The 18,223-nt window shown below is 37.6% G+C and overlaps 3 protein-coding genes across 7 annotated transcripts in view; 1 reads left to right on the top strand and 2 right to left on the bottom strand.

The window, feature by feature from the left end:
* ETFDH (electron transfer flavoprotein dehydrogenase) overlaps positions 1 to 3,390 on the bottom strand; it is a 38,687-nt gene extending 35,297 nt beyond the window's left edge. Inside the window, exon 1 of one of the 2 annotated variants that reach the window (XM_057726467.1) lies at positions 3,163 to 3,390. In XM_057726467.1, coding sequence (XP_057582450.1) covers positions 3,163 to 3,196 — 34 coding nt within the window. In that variant the 5' untranslated portion in view covers positions 3,197 to 3,390. Of the gene's footprint in view, positions 1 to 2,886; positions 2,963 to 3,162 lie in introns of those variants that run through there. The other variant, XM_057726468.1, reaches the window with a different exon arrangement.
* Positions 3,391 to 3,715: 325 nt separating this feature from the next.
* C3H4orf46 (chromosome 3 C4orf46 homolog) lies at positions 3,716 to 7,438 on the top strand. The gene is made up of 2 exons (XM_057728098.1): positions 3,716 to 3,995; positions 5,251 to 7,438. The coding sequence occupies exons 1-2, from the start codon at positions 3,816 to 3,818 to the stop codon at positions 5,404 to 5,406; spliced, it is 336 nt and encodes a 111-aa protein (XP_057584081.1). The 5' UTR covers positions 3,716 to 3,815; the 3' UTR covers positions 5,407 to 7,438.
* A 4,087-nt stretch (positions 7,439 to 11,525) lies between these two features.
* The window catches only part of RXFP1 (relaxin family peptide receptor 1), a 74,588-nt gene continuing 67,890 nt past the window's right edge, over positions 11,526 to 18,223 (bottom strand). For all 4 annotated transcript variants that reach the window (XM_057728025.1, XM_057728024.1, XM_057728026.1 and 1 more), the window contains 2 exons: positions 17,359 to 17,577; positions 11,526 to 11,827 (listed from right to left, as the gene is read on the bottom strand). In XM_057728025.1, the coding sequence (XP_057584008.1) occupies positions 11,526 to 11,827; positions 17,359 to 17,577 (521 nt within the window). The remainder of the gene's footprint in view (positions 11,828 to 17,358; positions 17,578 to 18,223) is intronic.

The following is an 18,223-nucleotide window of genomic DNA, read 5'->3' as shown; positions in this document are numbered from 1 at the left end:
GTTCACAGTCACTTGCTCCTTATCAGTTTTTGCTAAAGATTAAAGTTTTTAAGGGTGAAAATTGTACTTTGTGATCAAAGCTACTAAACATATTAAGGGAAACGTTTCAGTGTGCAAGAAAAGCTGGATGTATGTTTTCAGCAAAAGACGATATGAAGAATAGAAATGAATTTGTAGGAAAAAGGGTGATTTTCTCCTACAGACAGTTATTTCTGGGTAAAACAAATTAAGGAACAAACTAATATGAATACAGGAAGTTGTAGGTTTGTAGAAAGGGAGCCCTGAAAAAGGAGCTTTGGACATGGTCAGGCTGGGATTAGATTAAATTCAACTAGGTAAATGGATTTTGTTATTAAAAGTAGACTGGTGTAGGACTGGACTTGGTTGCTCTCTCTGTTAAGAGAACAAAGTTTTCACTGTTTTTGATAACAGATTGAGTTTCCGAGCTTCTAAGAGATCTGTTTTTGCTTTTGAAATATTTTGTCACTTTGGTTAACTGAATGAGTGTTGTTTCACAGTGACCTATGATCCTATTTGACCAAGTGTTTTGAAACGTTTTGATATTTTTGACAAAGTTCCCAAACAGCAAATTCTAACTAAATTTTTTCTGACCTCCAGCTAACTCTGGGATGCTTCAAAGGAACCCTGAGCTATCTCAAAGAGTTATTAAACTAATTAGGTTTATTTATGTTAACTTACATGAGAAACACTGTCAAATAACCGGTGATAAAACCTTCTAAGGTTAGATTTTATTAATATAGATATTCCAAAATTTATGAAGAATTCCTAAAAGTCTGATATATCCTGGTATAATGCTATCAGTCATAATTCTAGTTATCTTAAAATGTTGTTTGTCAAAGAAATATCCAAGTTTCTTGTCAATTGCATTGTAATCAGATCTTTAACCATGGCATTTTAAGTCTTTTGTCATCTATAGACAATCATTGTTTTATTCTGATACTTTTATAAAAGGAAGATCTTCAAGAAGATTTATAAAAAGGACTTTTTGACAAACACGTTTCTGATAACTTTTAGATCATACCTCTGATCTGGAAAATCTTTCTCCTTACACTTATCTACAACAAGTTGATAAAGTATACCTTTGTAAATGAAGATGAAACACATATCTTTTTCTCTCTACATGATCCCTCCAGAATTTGGCTTTTCCAGCTGGCTCTTTTGTGGACAGGATGGCTTATTTTGACCAAATTACAACTAGTTATACTAATCATTATTTTAATTTGCTCTCTTGTTGGTTTCAAATTATTTATGACTTGTCCCTCTCTCTGCTGTACTATGACCTTATTAATGTTATCAGCTGTATTACTTATGCCCTGTTTATTTTATAAGATTGTTTTCTCTTGCATCACCCAGTGTGTAACCAGGCCCCCAACAAAATTAATGATGTCTTAAGACAGTTGATCCTATATGTAACTCTACAAAGAATAACTGTAACAGTGCAACTTTAGATATGGGAAGAAGCAATAACGGAAAACATCTCCTGGATCATAATAAACTAGTAAGACAGGCGCTCCAGAGAATTTTAGATTATCACCAGGGCCTGACCCAAAGTGTAACACATTGAATGGCCTATCAACAGAATCTTCACCTGATTTAGGAATGAGCCTTCCTAGCGCTGTGGGACAAAAATTGGTCATGAAATGACTCCCAAACATTGGTCAAATTTATGACTAAGAGGAGGCACTGTGGACAAAGAATATCAGTAAACAAAGGATGTTGAGGCCATCAATCCATAAGCCACTGCCCCCAACAGTGCACCCTGAGGGGATTCAGGATGGAGAAAAGCAGGATACTGGCCCTAGATAGTAGAGGTGCACATCAAAGGAATGATTTCAATGAGCCCAGACTCCTGCATCTTCCCATACTGAGAAAAACACTAAGTTCATTAACTTGAGATAGATGGGTTTTTTTTTCTTTTTTTCTGCCGTGCTCTGCAGCACGTGGGATCTTAGTTCCCTGAGCAAAGATGGAACCCGCGCCCCCAGCAGTGGCAACACAGAGTCTCAACCAGTGGACCACTGGGAAGTCACTAGCTGGTTTTCTTTAATTAGCAGTAATCTTTCGGTGTTCCAACTATCTGTTTTTTGGTGTGGTTTTTCTGTTCATTTGTTTCTGTAAGAAGTCCTATATATCCTGGCTTTTCTGTTACCTCTTCAGAATGGTCCCTCAGAGCTATCTTAAGAGGCTGTCTCCTGGGCTTAAGTGCTCAGTGTGTCTGCAAATAAAACATAATTCTCAACCTTTACACTGTGCTTTTTTTTTTTTTTCCAGTCAGCAATATCTACACATTAGATGTAGTAATATATGCATGAGTAATATATACTTGAAATCCTAATATTTTAATACATGGTAGCCAAATTTGACAACATTCTACTTTCATGAAATTTACAGAAGAATATACTTGAATTTGCAATATATACACTTGTATATTCTACAATCAAAAGTTAACTGAAATATAATAAAGATTAAAAATTAAGTCAGTTGCGAGAGAATTCAATACCCTGGAGCAAACTTTTTTTTTTGAGTTTTTAAACTGTCTCTTGTGTTTAAGTAAAACGAAACAAAAAACCATCCAACTGCATCATTCTACTTTTTTTCCCTAAAGCGAAAGGGGAGGCAATGAGGTGCTTTATCAAGTCATCATGATGGTTCTAGGGGTAACCATAATACGATAAGCCCTAGAGTTAATTTTAGACAACGCAGAAAAATTCCTGGCCGCAGACAGAATCTGATGACTTGGGCAGCCATATGAAAGTTAATGATGCGGCAGATCAGACATCAAATTCTTAAGAAAGGAGTAGGACGGCTGCAAAGACGCAAGTCAGGTGAGGACCAAGGAGAAAACCTTTACAAATGTTAATTTACCCATTTCCAGCAGTGCAAAAGACGACACCTGGGCTTTGGCAGGAGGGTCAGCACCGGGGCATGCGGAGAGTCCGCTAGGGAGCCGTGCTGACAGGCTTCCTCCGCCCGTGACCTCTGGCCTAGTTGTCAACTCTTCAATTAGGACAAACCGGGAAGGTACCCAGGGTCCACCCGGCGCTGACCGCGCGCCCTATGCCCTAGTTCCACTAGAGCGACCCAAGCTCGGGCTGCCCCGCGACCTTGCTCCCCTCACCCGCGCCCGCTGATCCCGCTCACCCGGGCCGGCCAGCCTGGCCAGCGGCACCTCCATGTTCACGGCAGCCGGGACGCTGGCGGGCACCGCTGGGAGGGGGTCGGGCTCGGCTCGCCCGGCGCGGGACCTCTAGGCCGCGGGGGGCGCCATCGCGCGCCGGGACGCCCGGAGTCCCCGCCTCCCGGCTGGGCCGGTCGCTCTGGATTCACCGCGCTCCCGCCTCTCCCTCATTGCGCGCCGCCGCCACGCGTGACATGACGCCTGTAGCGCTTCCGGGTCACAGAAACCGAAGGCGGGGAAAGGGAAGGGACTCCAAGTCCCGGCGCCGCCCGCGGCTACAAGCTGCGTGGCCTCGCACCCGGGCGCGCGGAGGACGCCAGAGTAGGGGGGCCGAGACCACAAATCCCAGGGCGCATCGCGCGCGCAGCTCCAAGACGGTGAGGCGGAGCGGCGCGCATGGCAGCCTGGGAGCTGTAGTCTTCTACTCCGGAAGTGGAGAGCCGCCCGAGGCAAATTCACTGGCATCTGATTGGCTGTCCCGAGAAAGTGACAGGGCTTCGCTGTCCCCGGCCGAGAGACTGGAGGAGGCGGGCCCGCTGGGCTTTGGGCGCGAGGTTGAAAGACGGTTGGTGTCGGTTCGGCCGCCGAGGTCCGGTCCCGCCGTGCAGCTCGCTCCATGGCGGACCGCGAGGAGCTGCAGGTTTCCCCGCCGCCGCCGCCCTCCTCTCCCGCGTCTTCAGACGTGTCTTCGGCATCTTCCCCCGGCACCCCGGGGGGTTTGGGCTGGTCGGTTCCGAGCAGGAGCAGCGGCCGGCTGGTGGACCCGCTGGAGGAGGTGGAGCTGCAAATCGGAGACGTGAGTGCGGCCGGCGGTCCGGGTCAGGTCCCGCCGGGTGTTCAGGATCCACGCCGACAGTCCCGGGCACCCCTCCTCCGCCGCGCCCGCGCGGGGTCTTGCTGCCCAGCCGTCGGATTAGGGTCCGGCGCTGTAACCCGAAACCGCGCAGCGCGCATCCCCCCAGCCCCGCCTCATCTGTGGGGCTGAGGGCCAGGCTGTGATTTCTTTCCCGGGACTGAAGGGCCTCGCGTCCTAGTTGGCCGCCTGCCCAGAGCCCGTTACCAAGGCGATTATCTGTCCAGGCGGGTCAGTCCCCGCCCCGTGGTCCAGACGGCTTCCACTAACGGTGCAGAGACCTCTCCCCGTGATTGCCGGGATGCCTGATCAGGACGGGTTGTGTGGAATCTACAATTTCCAACCCCCTGCCCTCCCCCCCACCCCCCCGGAGGAGTCCCGGTTTCAGGATTTAAGGTCAAGTGAATGAGGTCCATAGGTTGTATCTTAACTGCGAGGCGCTCCTGTGCAGGTAGCAAACTGCAGAGTGAACTCCGTTACTATCTCATTGCTTAGCAAGTATTTGTTGTTTTAAAAGATGGCTAAAGTGCTGGCGCAGCTTGTATCTCTGCTGAACAAGGCTGGTTACAAGAGAGCATGTAGATTGCAGTGCCGATGTGTTACCCAGGAACAATGTTATTTTTATACAGTGGGTGAAGAAAGCGTTTGATCAAGAAGTGAGTTTTCCACCAAGGATGGGGCGTTTTCTGCATGGGTGTTGATTTTGTTGGTGTTACTTGTGAGCTCTGAGTGCCTATTCTTTGGTCTGTACGTTTTCATAGTCTGCACTGTTCACGGATAAAAATAGTGGAGCAAGGCCCTTCTTACTCATGTATCAGTAACAGTTGTATCGTAAGTTCTTCAGATACTTCTGGTACTTGGTGTCAACGGGCCCAAGTCGTCTTGTTGAGCTAAGTGAGACTCTAGTGTATTTAGATAACTCTAGTGTCTCTACAAAAAAACTTGCTGACGGGTCATGTCTCATACATAATGGATGTCTTTCTAGCAGACATATTTACTCAAAGCTTGCTTCATATAAAAGAATTTCTTAGGTTCCATGAAAAGTTGCTGATTAAGTTCGAAGATTTTTTTACTTTTAAGGAAAATAACTTGAGCATTGGATTAGCGATTCTAAGTTATTTTCAGACTGGTTTATAAAATGAGGTGAGAATTTTAAAAACTTCTATTGTTTGACTTTTTTTATTTTTTAAAATTTCAGGCAGCGTTTTCATTAACCAAACTTCTTGAAGCCACATCGGCAGTATCAGCTCAAGTGGAAGAGCTTGCCTTCAAATGTACAGAAAATGCACGTTTCCTTAAAACATGGCGGGACCTCTTGAAAGAAGGCTATGATTCCTTGAAGCCTGACAACTGACTTGACTGTAATAATCCGTACTTCCTCATTTATGATTTTGCACATGTAGCATGTGGATAGGATAATCGCCAGCAGTTCCGTATACAGAAAATGGAATTTTTCTTGGTTTTCTTCATTTTGTGAAAACAGAATAATGATGTTACTTTTGATGCTGGCCCGTATTTGTTCACCTTTAAACACTTTGAAAGTTCTCTAAACTTCCAAAGAATCTTTTATGAAAGTTAATTTAATCACTAGATAATAATGCCACAGTATTACCAGTAGCAAAGTAGGTGGAACATTATTCTCTTAGATTTGCAAGAAGATGCCAAAGATGGCAGTTTGAAGTTGAGCTTTATTTTATGGACCAAGACGGGTAACTTTCAGGTTACTAATGTTGGATCCAGCTCCATTAGGCTAAGTTCCCTAAAACCAATGATTGTCTTCTTTACTTCTATATTTCCAGCTCCTAGAACACTCTTACACAGCAGTCACTACGTTTGTTGAATGAGTTGACAGCATAATTAAAAGCTGTTTTTTCTTCCTGTTTTTAGCATGAAGATTTTGTTTCTTGAAAAAAATTTGAGTCAACCTCATTGACTTGAAGGAAAATGTTATCTTTTTTTTTTTTTTAAACAGGAATTTGAACTTTGGTAACGCTTTTTAAGATATATGGTATTTTTTGCCCTTCTATGATGCTTTTCAAAGAAGCTTTTACTGAAACCTGTCTTGAAAGAATGCATATTTTTTTCTCTATTTCTAAGGTTGACTGCTTTTTCTAGATATTTCTTGTATTAAATGCTGTTGCATGTTTGTTCTCTTTAAAGTGCCTTATTAAAGTTATGGCTCTGTATTATTACTTTAGGAACTTGGCAAGTAATAATTCTAAATTCTAAATGTAATAATTCTAAACAAGTTACTTTTTAAAATGCATCAATTTTAAATGATGTAATTATTTTCATATTATTTAATCTTCATGACAGTGTTCCATTTTACTTGTCCCGTATCTTACATTGCTCTCTCTCTCTCTCTTTCTGGTGGATTTGTATCACATGTGTCAATGATTAAGCCAACTAATTCTCTGTATAACTTCTGGACACCTCTGATACGGCATCTTAATTCTTTGTTGATATGGAGGTATGCACAGAGCTATATTCCCAAGCCCCACCTTGGACCTGTGAAAGAGGCCACATGGATGGGTAAAGGATAGTTTTGTTTAGCATATTAGGTCATAGTTCTTGATTGATGTTTTATGTTGAAGATAACACATATGGTGTGTTCCTATACCAAAGAGATGCTTGTTTTGATATTAGAAAAATATTTTTTATGTGTCGTGAAAATGCAATTTTTAAAATGTACAAAAATAAACCTGTCCAAAGCAAATGTTATTTCCATTTCTTTGAGTTCATTATTTTAAAGCTTTTTATTGAAATATTTCAAACCTAACAGGAAAGGTGAATGGTTTAAACAACACCCATGCATTCTCACTATGCAGGTTAGTAAGTGTTAGCATTGGTTGTGCTTTCTTCAGATGTTTGTATGTATGTAAAGGTTAGATGCATTTGAATCTTGTTTTGTTACCTCTTTGATTCCATCCCCTCCTTCTCCTCAGAGATAACCACTGTCCTACAGGTGGTGCATAGGCTAGTCTGTGTTTTTGTATTTTTAATACATATTCATGTTTTCAAAAGACTACAAAGTACTGTCCTGAAACGAATGTAATATTGTAAATCAACTATATTTCAATTAAAAAAAAAACGCTATTTTGTGTATGTAGTAACCAGCCTCTAGAGGGCCCCAGTGGTCTCCTTTCTCCTGATACTCATGCCCTTGTAGAGTTTCCCACATTGAATAATGTTGACTTGTGTAACTAGCATATTGAGGAAATGCAGTGTGATTTCCAAGGCCATACCTTTTGCCCATTTTTCTGTTACGTTTTGCCTTTCCCTTATGGATTTGTAGGTATTACATATATTGAATACTAACTAATGATCCATTATGTATGTTTCAACTATCTTTTGTAGCCTGTGGTTTATCTTTGATTATAGAGTCTCCCTGAATAAATGTTTTTAACTTTAATGTAATCTCACCAGTCTTTCATAATAGTGTTTTCTGGGTCTTGTCTAGGAAATGTTATAAAGATACTCTCCTATATGTCTTTCCAAAAGTTAAAAAAGTTTGTTTTTAATGTTTAGGTGTTTAATCCACCTGAATTTCTTTTTGCTTATGGTTTAATTTTCAGGTCTTGTTTTGTGTGTTTATTTTTGTGTGTGTATAGTTGTTCCTGCAAATACCATGTTTCAAATGCTGCATGTCATTGAGTTACCATATAAATGCCTTGGTCTGAGCTCTCTATTCTGTTCTTTTGATCTGTTTGCTTGATCTCATGCTAAGATTCCCTGTAACTTCCCCTGTTTTAGCTGTATCGTAAGTGTAACCTGTACTACTTTGGTTTTTGTGTGCGTGAGTTCCTCTCCCTGCACCTCCCCCGATGTATTTTTTTTTAAGTTAGAAAAGTTGATTTCTAATTTTATTTCATTGCCATCAGCTTGGGTTAAGCCCTTATTTCAAGCAGTGAGGCTTCTGTGGACATTTTTAGTTAATTCCTCTACCAAAACTCATAGCTGCGAATGTCTGGAGCCCGCAGGCCCACAGCTCAGCTCTGCTTACAGTTTCTGTCGCTGTGTGGGGTCCACGGAGGAGTTCATCTTATTTTCAAGAGTGGCTTTAAAAAAAAAAAATCATCCCTTTTTATATTTCTTTTTGCTCTGCTTCATGGGGGAGGTTGGGCAAGAGCTCAAAGCATAAACATTCTTAGAGACTTAAGAAAAAAATTTTAAACTTAGTAGCTCATTACCAGCTCTATATAAACCTCAGAGGACAATTTAATATTCTGACTGATGTAAACTTTTAAAAGCCTCAGAAGGCTGAAGTCAGTAAGATGGAATTTTTAGCATTAAAATAGTGTATTTAGTTTCAAAAATTCTAAGTATGAGATATGCATCAGACGCTATGCTAGGAGCTTTATAAACAGTATTCATGTAACCACATTAGCTGTCTGAGGAAAGTGATATTACTCCTTTCTACAGAATACAAAGCAGGCTGAGATGGACTAATTTGGCTGAGGGTCTCTGACACCAAGAGTATATGCTTGTCTATACCACACTTAGCTACCTAGCTCTTGGTTATACTTATTAATATGCAAGGTTGTGATTTTATTTACTCTTCCCATATGTGATGGTTTATTTTATGTGTCAACTTGACTGGACCACAAGGTACCGATATATCTTGGTCAAACATTCTGGGTGTTTGTGTGAGGGTGTTTTTGGGTAAGATTAACAGTGAAATTGGTAGCCTGAGTAAGACAAATTGTCCTTCACAATGTGGGTGGGCCTCATTCAATCAGCTGAAGGCCTTGGAAACATGGCTCTGCCTGCCTGATGACCTTTGAACTGGAGATTGGCTTTTCCTGGTTCTACAGTAGCTTTTGGCCTTTGGACTTGAAGTGGGACATTGGCTCTGCAGATTTTCAGACTTGCCAGCCTCCTTGATCATGTGAGCTGATCCCTTAATAATAACTCTCTTTATATATGTAAATATATATATATATTTGTTGAAAGTCTACCACATTCTTCACTTGGAAGACTTATTGGTATCATTCCACGTAAGAATAGAAAGGACTCAGACAAGCCACATTTTTAACAAAATTCAATTTCGGGTAGTTTATTTTCAGAAGAAATCTATACAATTATATATTCAATAAGTTTATGTTTTTGATTCCAGTATTTTCATGTTTCAGACATTTTTGGGGTATTTAAAACTACCTAAAAGCATTTTATTCCTGTGTAACATTTTCAAATTATGACAGCAAAACATTTCAATAGCTCAGAGCTAAAAAGTGAGTATCTGATGAATTCCCTGACCACATGAACAGAAGGTAAATTCATCCCTTGATGACTTTCTCTGTAGAGTAAAAATGTACTGTGAAGTAGAGTAAAACATGCAGATCTTTTCCCCCTGAAGCTCAGTTCCTGAATCAGTGCATTATAGCTCTTTTCTTTTTCCTTAACTGCTTTATTGAGATAGAAATCACATACCATCAAATTCACCTGTCTAAAGTGTACAATTCGATGGCTTTTCGTATAACAGCAGAGCTGTTTATCTACTACTACAATTTTAGAACTTCTTTTTGCCCAAGAAGATATTGTATACTTCTCAGGTGTCACCTCCCCAACCCTCCCGCCCCAGTAACCTCTGACCTACTTTCTGTCTCTGAATCTCCTTATTGTAGATACATCATGTAAATGGAATCATACAGTTACTTGAACTTTTTGTGCCTGGCTTATTTCACATTCATCATGTTCTAGCATGTGTCCTTTTGATGGCTGAATAATATTCCATTGTACGTATATACCATATTTTGTTTATCTGTTCATCAGTTCATGCGCACTTGAGTTGTTTCCGTCTTTTGGCTACTGTGAATAATGCTATGATGAGTATTTGCATACAAGTATCTGAGTACTGTTTTCTTTTGGGTTATGCCCAAGAATGAACCTGCTGTATCATATGGGAATTCTATGATAAGCTTTTGAGGAACCACCAAACTGTTTTCTACAGTGACTGACTGCATCATTTTACATTTTGACCAGCAGTGCAGATAGGTTTCAATCTTCATGGCTTTGCCAATGCTTGTAATTTTCTGTTTTTTGTTTTTAATTATAGCCCTCCTAGTAGGTAGAGGGTTATCTCGTAGTTTTAATTTGCATTTTCCTAAATGATTAGTGATATTGAACATGCTTCTTGTCCATTTATAAATATTCTTTGGAGAAATGTCTATACAGGTCCTTTGCCCATTTAAAAAATTGGGTTGCCTGTACTTTTTGTTGACTTGTAAGAGTTCTTTAAATAATCTGGACATTAAACCCTTCACAGATATATGATTTGCAAATACCTTCTTTCATTCTGAAGGTTGTCTTTTCACTTTTTTGATAATGTTCGTTGATGCACAAAGGTTTCTAATTTAGATGAAGTCCAATTTATCCATTTTTTCCTTTCATTGCTTATGCTTTTGTTACTATATCTAAGAATCCATTGGCAAATCCAAGGTTTTGAAGATTTCCCATGTATTTTCTTCTAAGTGGTTCATGTCATATTTATGTTGTTGATTCGTTTTGAGTAAATTTTTGTATATGGTGTAAGGTAGGGGTCCAAATTCATTCTTTTGCATATGGATATCCAGTTGTCCCAGCACCATTTGTTGAAAAGACTTTTCTCTCCCCATTTGATTGTCTTGGCATCTTTGTTGAACATCAATTGACTGTAAATATGAGGGTTCTATTTCTGGACTCTCAGTTCTATTCCACTGAACTAAATGTCTTTCCTCATTCTAGCTTTTCTGATTCATTCCTTTGCAATACTTTCATTCTCTTTTTAAAAACAATCTCATATAATGGTGCTCATTTAAAGCAAAAAGACAACTGGGCAGGAAGTGACAGAAAGGTGCTGTTTTGAGTTAATATCAGAGCTCTTTTTTTCATAGTAATAAATATGTTTATTGGCTCTCAAGTGTAAGGAGACTTGAGAAGAGGTAAGATGAGTTCTTAAAACAAAATAACTGTATTTTGCAAATAATCAGACATTTTCTCTGATGCTAGTATATTGAATATTCAAAGCCATAAACCTTTGAGTGTCCATGATTCTTATGTTTGCTGATAAGCAAGACAGACATCTACGTTAAACTAGGAACTGCAGATGGACTTTGTATATTCTTGTAGTTAAATACAATTTTAACATTGCAAATTGAAAAGATTCTATACTGTCTGCTCCCAGGAATTTACCACAGTGCCATGCGCATAGTGGGTACTCAGTAAACGAATGGTAAAAGAATGAATGAAACTTGAAGTAGATTTCTCTTAATTTCCTATCCAAATTATGTAGTAGTATATACACATTATCAATATAATTTATTTCCCTTTACACAGGCATCAGTCATTTTGATTTTTCCCAAATAACATCATGTTCTTGTAAGCTGATTCATTTTAGCCATTATTATAAATTATTTTATGGTATTTAGTTTATACTAATAAATCCATCATGAAGCATCCCACAGTATTCTCTGTGTAGAAATAGATTTCAGTCAGTTATGAATAGGAATTGAGTCTAGTTGATTGAGAAATGAGTGACAATTCACAGGGGTCTGTGAAAAGCGCTGGCTTCATTAACTCAGAAGGCATCTCCTTCAGGGGCCACATTTCTATCCAGATGAATGATGGAGCATATGTTTTCTGACTTCCTTTGCTGTCAATAGATCTTCTCTGTCTGTAGTTATACCAAAACTGATGGATCATTTCCTTGAATGGTCTTGTGGTCAGAGTATAGAGAATTGGGTTCAAAGCACTGTTGATAGGCAGAATAAAAATCACTACCCAAGAAGTTATGGTACCTGGAAGAGAAAAATGAAATTCCTTGAGTGTTTATGGATGTTTACAAGGTATGGAAACACCTTTTCCTTGTTTCTACCCTAGATGTCTTTTCAGTCTTAATTTTTTTCCCTTGATGTCACATAATTAAATACCAAGTCTATATGTGTTTCCACGATGTTTCTCCAGGGTGCCAGTGTTGACACTACAAAAAACACAGGTTTTTTGCTAAGTAGCTTTTCTTGAATATATCAACAGAAATATTCTAGTAGGTAGAAATGTTTTTTACCAAGTGATTACATATTACTTTGATATGATTCCATTTTAGGAAAAACAATATGGTTTAGTGTTTAAATCATACCTTTTCAAGTGTCTTAATTACTAGATAGTACATGTAGTATTTCTCAGAATATATAGACTTGTCTTCAATAGATTTCTGCTACTTATTTGGTTTGAAAAACAGGTATGCATTTTTAGGCTTTTGACTAGATGTTTATTTCAGTAGAAACATCTTTGGCTAAACTTATCTTAAAATTACTGTAGTATATATGCAACTACCAAATACTCAGATTTTTATTATAATTTAATTTATGCTGTCTTCCCTCTTTTACTTATGTAAGGCACTATCACCACCAACCATGAGATAAAGCAAAATTAAAATTGCATGTTTATAAATTTTTAGTGTGAATATACATTGCAGTATACATACATTTAACAGGATTTTATACATTTTTATTGCGGTAAAATATACATAACATAAAATTCCATTTCAACCATTTTAAAGTTTACAGTTCCATGGCATTAACTACATTCACAGTGTTGTGGAACCATCACCAACCTCCATCTCCAAAACTTTTTCATCTTCCCACACTAAAACCCTGTACCCTTAAACAATAACCCCCCCGCCACATTCCTCCCCCAATCCCTGACAACACCATTCACAAACTTTTTGTCTCTGTGACTTTGACTACACTAATTACCTCATATAAGTGGAATCATACAGTATCTGTCCTTTTGTGACTGGCTTATTTCAGTAGCATAATGTCTTCAAAGTCTAGCCATGTTGTAGCATGTATCAGAATTTCCTCCCTTTAAAGGTCCGTTGTGTGTATATAACACATTTGGTTTACACATTCATCCATTGATGGACCCTTGGGTTGTTTCATTCCCACATTTTGGCTGCTGGGAATAATGCTGCCATGAACATGGTTGTATGAATGTGTTTGATTCCCTGCTTTCAATTCTTTAGGGTATATACTCAGAAGTAGAATTACTGAGTCACTTGGTAATCCTATGTTTAATTTTTTGAGGTATCACCATACTGCTTTCTACAGCAGCTGTGCCATTTTACATTCCTACTAGCACAAGAGTTCCAATTTCTCCACATCCTTGCCAGTACTTGTTATTTTCTGTTTTTGAGAACAGCCATCCTAATGAGTGTGATGCACCTTATTTTTATTTATTTATTTATTTATTTATTTATTTTTTTTGGCACACGGGCTTAGTTGCTCCGCGGCATGTGGGATCTTCCTGGAGCTGGGATCGAACCCATGACCTCTGCATTGGCAGGCGGATTCTTAACCACTGTGCCACCTAGGAAGCCCACCTTATTTTTAAATATCAAGAGAGCTTTCTTCAATCATCTCTCACACTCAGGGGTAATATTCCCTAAATTGCTATGTATTCCAGGAAGAAAAATTTCTTGTGTTCTGAAAAAAAGGAAGTAATTATTTGATAATCATTTTAACCTGTGTTCCTTTCTGGTCATCTCAAGCATGGAATTATCAGAATTTCAACACATTGAATATAATTTATTGGAATCATTTTTCCTTTGTTCCCATAGTCATTATGTTTTGGCATTTGTGGAAAGAATTGAACATGTGGCAGCCACCGGCTTGTGCCAGGAGAAGCGCATCCTGGAAGAAGCCCTAGCTCACATGGGGTTCTGACTCTAGCCCCTTCATCTCCTGCCCCCAACCTCCCAGCCAAGGCAATGGTCCTGGCATGCCCCAGGAAAACCCTGGCCCCTGTTTGTTTCAGATTCAACTCTCCCACCAAAGCCACCAGGCATGTGCAGACTGCATAGGGATGCTCTGACATAAGGATGCAAATCAAGACCAGGATAGGCAACTGTTTTACCTAATTTCACAGAGACAAACAGAGAAAGTCAAACAAAATGAGATGACAGAGGAATATTTTCCAAGTTAAAGAACAAGGTATCCCAGGGAAAAAACCCTAAAGAATTAGAGATAAGTAATTTACCTAACAAAGAATTCAAAGCAGTGGTCATAAAAATGTTCACCCAACTTGGGAAAAGAATAGAGGAACACATAACTTTAACAAAGAATTAGAAAATGTGAAAGAGAACCAGTCAGAACTGAAGAATATAATAGCTGAAATGAAAAGTACGGCAGAGGGTATCAACAGTAGATTAAGAATGATACAAAAGAATGATTAGCAACCTGGAAGACAGAATACTGTAAATCAACCAATCAGAATAGTAAAAAGAAAAAATAATTTTAAAAAATGAGGATAGTTTAAAGGACCTCAAAGACAACATCAGGTGTACTAATATTTGCATTATAGGGGTCCCAGAAGAAGAAAAGAGAGAGAAAGAGGGCACAAAATGTATTTGATTAAATAATGGCTGAAAATTTTCCCTAACCTGAAGAAGGAAACAGATATCCGGATCCAGGAAACACATAAAGTCCCAAACAAAATGAACTCAAAGAAATCCACACTAAGACATATAATAATTAAAATGGCAAGAGTTAAAGATAAAAAGAGGATTTTAAAGGCAGCAAGAGAAAGACAAAGAATCACATACAAGGGAAACCCCATAAGGCTTCAAGCTGATTTTTTAGCAGAAATTTGCATGATATACCTCTCTCTCTTTTTCTCTTTCTGTGTGTGTATATATGTACATATATATATATATACACATATATATACATATATATATACACACACACAGATCATAGTAACTACAAACCATAAACCAACAATAGATACACAAAAAACAAAAGAAAAGGAACCCAAACATAACACTAAAGAAAATCAAGGGAAAATGCTAAAAGAAGACAAGAACAGAGAAAAACTACAAAAACAACCAGAAAACAAGTAACAAAATGCCAATAAGTACATAACTACCAATAATCACTTTAAATGTAAATAGACAAAATGCCCCAATAAAAACATATAGAGTGGCTGAATGGATTAAAAAAGAAGCCCTATCTATATACTTTCTACAAGAGAGTCACTTCAGAGCGAAGATACATACATACTGAAAATGAAGAGATGGAAACATATATTGCCTGCAAATGAAAATGAAAAGAAAGCTGGGTTAGCAATACACATATGAGACAAAATAGACTTTAAAGGGAAGTCTGTTACAAAAGATGAAGAAGGCCACTTATATAATGATAAAGGGATAAACCCAAGAAGAGGATATAATATTTGTAAACATATATGCACCTAACATAGAAGCACCTAAATATATAAAGCAAATATCATCAGACATAAAGGGAGAAATTGACAGTATTACAAGATAGTAGGCAACTTTAAAACCCCACTCACATCAATGGCTAGAAGCTAGATCATCCAGACAGAAAATCAGTAAGAAAACAGTGGCTTTAAGTGACACATTATACCAGATGGACTTAATAAATATATATAGAACATTCCATTAAAAACAGCTGATTACACATTCTTCTCAAATGCATACATACATGACATTTCCAGGATAACTCACATGCTAGGCCACAAAACAAGTCTTAATAAATTTAAGAAGACTGAAATCATATCAAGCATCTTTTCCAACCACAATAGTATGAAACTAGAAGCCAATTATAGGAAGAAAACTGGAAAAACACAAATGTGTAGACTAAACAACTTGCTACTAAAAAACCAATGGGTCAACAAAGAAATCAAAGAGGAAATAAAAAATACTTTAAGATAAATGAAAATAGAAACACAACCCTCCAGAATCTGTGGGACACAGCAAAAGCAGTTCTAAGAGGGAAGTTTATAGTGATTCAGGGCCACCTCAAGAAACAAAAAAATCTCAAATGGACAACCTAACTTTCTAATTAAAGGAACTCGAAAAAGAACAAATAAAGCCCAAAGTTAGTAGAAGGAAGGAAGTAATAAAGATTGGAGCAGAAAGAAATGAAATAGACTAAAAAACAATAAAAAAATTAGTGAAACTAAGAGTTTGTTTTTTGGAAAGATAAAATATTGATAAATCTAGCTAGACTCATCAAGAAAAAAGGGGGTCAAAATAAATAAAATCAGAAATGAAAAAATAGAAGTTACAACTGATATCACAGAAGTACAATCATCAAAGAATACTACTAACAGTTATATGCCAACAAACTGGACAACCTACAAGAAATAGATAAAGTCCTAGAAACATAAAATCTTATGAGAGTGAATCTGGAAATATGGAAAAAGGAAATGGAAATCAAAAGAAAGCCAGAGTAGCAATACTTAGACAAAATAGACTTTAAAATAAAGACTGTTACAGGAAACAAACACTGACACTACATAATGATCAAGGGATCAATTCAAGAAGAAGATATAACAGTTACAAATATACATGCATCCAACATGTAATCACCTAAATATATAAGGCAAACTTTAATGGACATAAAGGGAGAAATTAAAAACTAGAATTACCATACAATCCAGCAATTCCACTCCTTGGTAAATATCCAAAGAAAATGAAAACACTAATCTGAAAAGGTATATGTACCCCAATGTCCATAGTAGCACTATTCTCAAGAGCCAAGATATGGAAGCAACCTAAATGTCCATTGACAGATGAATGAATCAAGAAGATGTGGCATAGAAACACAGCTGAGTATTACTCAACCTTAATAGAAAAGAATTAAATCTTACCACTTGTAACAACATGAATGGATCTGGAGGGTATTATGCATAGTGAAATAAGTCAGACAGAGAAAGACAAATACTGTATGTTTTCACTGATATGTCGAATTTAAAAAACAAGATAAGCAAACAAAACAGAAACAGACTCACAGATACAGAGAATAAACTAGTGGTTACCAGAGAGAAGAAGGGTGGAGGGAGGAGTAAAATAGGTGAAAGATATTAAAAGGTACAAGCTACCAGTTATTAAATAAGTCACAGAGATGTATTATATAGCACAGGTAATATAGTTAATATTTTATATTTACTTAGCATGTTGTGTAATCTATAAAAATATCAAATTACTGTTTTACACCTGAAACTAATATAATTGTAAGTCAATTGCACTTCAATGCATTGAAAATTAAAAAATAAAACTAGTTTAAGAAAAAAATTTAATCTACAAGTAAGTAATATTAATCTAAAAATAAAATGGAATGACTTAGGAAAAAAAGAACTGAACTGCTTCCTCCCAGTAAATGATTGATGAAGTGAGCTTTAAGTACATATAACTCTGCGTTATGATTCTTGAAATGGGTTAGTGTTAGGGATCTTCATATTCTTTCTTAGAGGAACTCCATAGAAACAAATTTTTTATTTCTTTACAGGAAGAAAAAAATTGTACCTGGTATTTCTACCTGAAGCAATGAGAGAAATTTCAGTATAAAGATGGGTATCCAGCATAATGCATCAGTAAATACAATAAAGAAAAACCGTTTTGCAAGGATCATCTCCTTTCTAACTTGATTCCGTACTTCAGTTGCTGTTATGGCACTTTGATGGATGCTGTAAAACATGCTTCCGTAGGAAAAAACTATGATGATAAATGCTGCTAAGTTAATACCTATTAAGAACACAAAGGTGTTGATTAATGAATATGAACATTCTTTCAAAACAAACAAACATACCCTTAGCTGTTATTATAAAGGGGAAGATACAAAGACCACAACATGTTTTTTGTTCTTTGTAAGAATTACTAAGGTACAAAAATAATGAATTAAAAAAAATTATTGTTGAAACAGTAATATTTACTTTTAAAATGGCATATTAAAAGTAGATTATAGTAATTCAATGAATATCCTGGGCTTATTAAGTTAATCTGCCTAGTATTAATTGTTTTGGTAATTCAATTACTTTGTTATATTTTTTTTGTTTTTTTTTTTTTTTTTTTTTCATTCTTTTTTTTTTTTTTTTTTTTTTTTTTTTTTGGCACACGGGCTTAGTTGCTCCGCGGCATGTGGGATCTTCCTGGAGCTGGGATCGAACCTGTGACCTCTGCATTGGCAGGCAGATTCTTAACCACTGCGCCACCTAGGAAGCCCCCACTTTGTTATATTTTAATAATATTTTTCACAAGAGGAAATACTTGTCTGCTCTCAAGCCAAAGACTTGTGTGGCTGCTTGAATTTGTTCATATTATAAAGGCAAAGAGTTAAAATATATTTTGCTTAGTATTATTAGGGTGAATGCATGAAAGGCAAGCGTTTAGC

The sequence above is a fragment of the Hippopotamus amphibius genome, chromosome 3, assembly GCF_030028045.1.
Source record: "Hippopotamus amphibius kiboko isolate mHipAmp2 chromosome 3, mHipAmp2.hap2, whole genome shotgun sequence".
NCBI classification, from domain to species: Eukaryota; Metazoa; Chordata; class Mammalia; order Artiodactyla; family Hippopotamidae; genus Hippopotamus; species Hippopotamus amphibius.
The sequence above is the reverse complement of the archived record's forward strand: the minus strand, read 5'-3'. Positions and strand labels throughout refer to the sequence as shown.